Source organism: Limulus polyphemus, unplaced genomic scaffold (genome assembly GCF_000517525.1).
Source record: "Limulus polyphemus unplaced genomic scaffold, Limulus_polyphemus-2.1.2 Scaffold10427, whole genome shotgun sequence".
NCBI lineage: Eukaryota > Metazoa > Arthropoda > Merostomata > Xiphosura > Limulidae > Limulus > Limulus polyphemus.
In genome coordinates this window covers 5,351-9,075 of record NW_013676037.1, presented here as the reverse complement: position 1 = coordinate 9,075, position 3,725 = coordinate 5,351, and the positions used below count along the sequence as shown (strand labels likewise).

General features: G+C 35.6%; 1 protein-coding gene across 2 annotated transcripts in view; it reads left to right on the top strand.

Annotated features, from left to right (window-relative positions):
- The window catches only part of LOC106476380, a 16,173-nt gene that overhangs the window by 9,616 nt on the left and 2,832 nt on the right, over positions 1-3,725 (top strand). For both annotated transcript variants that reach the window (XM_022380267.1, XM_013937041.2), the window contains exons 3-4: positions 1,074-1,184; positions 3,018-3,299. In XM_022380267.1, coding sequence (XP_022235975.1) covers positions 1,074-1,184; positions 3,018-3,299 — 393 coding nt within the window. The remainder of the gene's footprint in view (positions 1-1,073; positions 1,185-3,017; positions 3,300-3,725) is intronic.

Here is a 3,725-nt window from a genome sequence, read left to right as displayed (position 1 = left end):
CTAAATTAACACTACAGAAGTTCTGTATATATATAACTAAGATTTTTACTGTACTCAATCTAAATTAACACTACAGAAGTTCTTATATATATAACTATAACGATTTTTACTGTACTCAATCTAAATTAACACTACAGAAGTTCTATATATACATATATATATATAACTAAGATTTTTACTGTACTCAATCTAAATTAACACTACAGAAGTTCTATATATATATATAACTATAAGATTTTTACTGTACTCAATCTAAATTAACACTACAGAAGTTCTAAAGAACATTACAAATCGTTTTCTTTTAGTTACAGAAGAAAAGAAAAAATAATCGTCTTGCTTATTCTACCTAACGCCAGATGGCTCTGGGTATCGTAGTTCTGCAACAGTTTTAGATTGAATTATCAAAGAACTTCTGAAGCCTTCTACCTGTACCGAATTGGTTTGTTCTCAACCACCACTCTGAAAGGAGAAACAACCGATATCGCGACGCTGGCTGCTGGTAGCGCCCACATTTCTACTTCGTGGGGCTTCTCCCACGGTTACAAGTATAGCTGTAAACTGCGTACGTTCACCCAAATCTCACTTCCGTGATGGGCAACACACCCAGTACGGGCTGTTACTAATATTGGGTGTTTCCTGACTTCAGAATGTTTGTATAAATACATCAGATTTAGCCCGACATCCCCCAGACTATGAGACGAACTGAACACTCTTATTGATAACTTAAAAGGATTGCTCGGCGTATTCCAAGATATTATCTTAGGGTTGTAATAGTACAGTAAAGATATTGAAAACCAGTTTTTCAATGCTGTACATGGACATACATCACAACTGCTAGAAGAATACTCCATTATTCACAAGACGTTCCGTGTAAGCGAATTCATGATCTGTTGGAGATATTTGAGAGAAATTCTGATGGAACTCAACATTATACATAAATTTTCTTTTATCAGAGAGCGAAGAGAAATAGGGGGATGAAACTAATGAAGAACGTTACAGTTTTTAGTTATGTAGTGTTATAACTTGATATGAATATGAAGTCTAAAATGAGTTTTTTTTTATTATTTAAACAGCAAACCAAAGGAGTGAGCGAAACCAGGATATGGAGAAGGATATCTAACATATCTGCTTCAAATCGCCGACTTTCAAACGGAGACGACATCGGTAGCATCAAACTTAGAAAGGTGAGGATTGTCAAAAATTCGATGTTTAATCGGAATACTTAGTAAACTACGCGCTGAGCATGATAATAAAAACATCGACATTCAGTTTGTCAGTCGAGCACAGCGTGTTTCCATTACTTCGGCTAACGTATTTAATCATTTACCAAACTTGTTAATCACTTGCGATATTTGTCATCCGGTATTAAAAATATCTATGCTTCATTTGCCCATCTGTTTATGTTGTTATCACATCACAGTTCGTCCATCTGTTTATGTTGTTATCAATTGATTGTTCGCCCATCTGTTTATGTTGTTATCACTTCATAGCTCGTCCATCTGTTTATGTTGTTATCAATTGATTGTTCGCCCATCTGTTTATGTTGTTATCACTTCATAGTTCGTCCATCTGTTTATGTTGTTATCACTTCATAGTTCGTCCATCTGTTTATGTTGTTATCAATTGATTGTTCGCCCATCTGTTTATGTTGTTACCACATCACAGTTCGTCCATCTGTTTGTGTTGTTATCAATTAATTGTTCGCCCATCTGTTTATGTTGTTATCACTTCATAGCTCGTCCATCTGTTTATGTTGTTACCACATCACAGTTCGTCCATCTGTTTGTGTTGTTATCAATTAATTGTTCGCCCATTTGTTTATGTTACCACACGATTATTGTTCCATCTGTTTATGTTGTTACCACATGATTCTACGTCCACCTGTTGATGTTGTTACCACTTGATTCTACGTTCACCTGTTTATGTTGATACCAATTAATTTTTCACCCACCTGTTTATGTTGTTACCAGTTGATTCCTCGCCCATCTGTTTATGTTGATACCAATTAATTTTTCACCCACCTGTTTATGTTGTTACCAGTTGATTCTTCGCCCATCTGTTTATGTTGTTACCAGTTGATTCTTCGCCCATCTGTTTATGTTGTTACCAATTGATTCTTCGCCCATCTGTTTATGTTGTTACCAATTGATGCTTCGCCCATCTGTTTATGTTGTTACCAGTTGATTCTTCGCCCATCTGTTTATGTTGTTACCAGTTGATTCTTCGCCCATCTGTTTATGTTGTTACCAGTTGATTCTTCGCCCATCTGTTTATGTTGTTACCAGTTGATTCTACCAGAACGTTTAGGGAGCATGGTAAGATATTAATATCTGGCTTAAGCTTAGATGAACCAGAAAGTTTGGGGAACGAGGTAAACTGTTAATATCTGGCTTGAGCTTACACGAACCAGAAAGTTTGGGAACATGGTAAACAGGTGATAATTGGCTTGAACTTACACGAACCAGAAAGTTTGGGAACATGGTAAACTGGTGATAATTGGTTTGAACTTATATGAACCAGAAAGTTTAGGGAGCATGGTAAGCTACTAATAACTGGCTTGAGCTTAGATGAACCAGAAAGTTTGGGGAACGAGGTAAACTGTTTATATCTGGGTTTCGAATCAGTTGGTTCGAACGTTGAAACATCCTTGAAATAATCCAGATAATTGTAAATGTTTACAGAATTTGACTACAAATTCATAAAGGGTTAATTCCCCCGAAAACATTTCTGGATGACGAATAAAATATTCTTGGTTTATGAATCTGTACTTAGTGACTCATTAGCTTTAGCTACTTGATTTTAATCGCTCGTAAAACAAACGTTGAAACACTGAAATAGGGTTTGTAAGATATGTCAAACAAGGAATATTAAGAGACGTTTTTGCTCCCACCTAAGGACCTAATGTTTCAATGACCTACCTAGTGTGATACGAAGATCTGTTTACTAGAGAATGCTCTCCTTAAGTGGTCATGGTATGGGCCTTGTTTTTTTAATGTAAGTCAATGGTTTCCTAATAGATGGCGTTAGAAGTACTCAACTGGAATCGAGATGAGGTCCGTTTCGTAATGGCCGGTAGACTACAGTTCTATCCAATGACAGACATGCCGTGGGGCAAGAAGGGGAAGCCGCAGAAGTTCAACACGGTTCACGCATTACTTGTTACGTTAGGAAAACCAAATTCTAATTATAAACCCGATCTGGCCAATGAAAACTCCATCCTGTTTCCTAGAAACACGGGAATAAGAAATGCCACGTTACTTCTGATGAAAGAAAAAAACGGACGGTATATACTAGTGAAGGTGAGATGAAACAATATTTTTAATAATGTCAGTTCGCTAATACTTAAAATTTCCTGTTATTATCTCGGTAATTATTCAACAAGAAACAAGTCAAATACATTAACTTAAATATTTGTGTTTTATTTTGATTATTTTATGATATTTCTGATTCTCTTTTAAATGTTCTCATTTTTCTGGTTGACTTCAAAATAAAATACACTACATTTTGGATTGTTTGCTGAAACTCAAAATGATGGAGATGATGTACATCTAGATGTACAAAACAGTACATCTAGATGGTTGTTAACAAGACATTGTTTACAACAAAACTGTACATCTAGATGGTTGTTAACAAGACATTGTTTACAACAAAACGGTACATCTATATGGTTGTTAACAAGACATTGTTTACAACAAAACCGTACATTATATGGTTGAACCGTACAT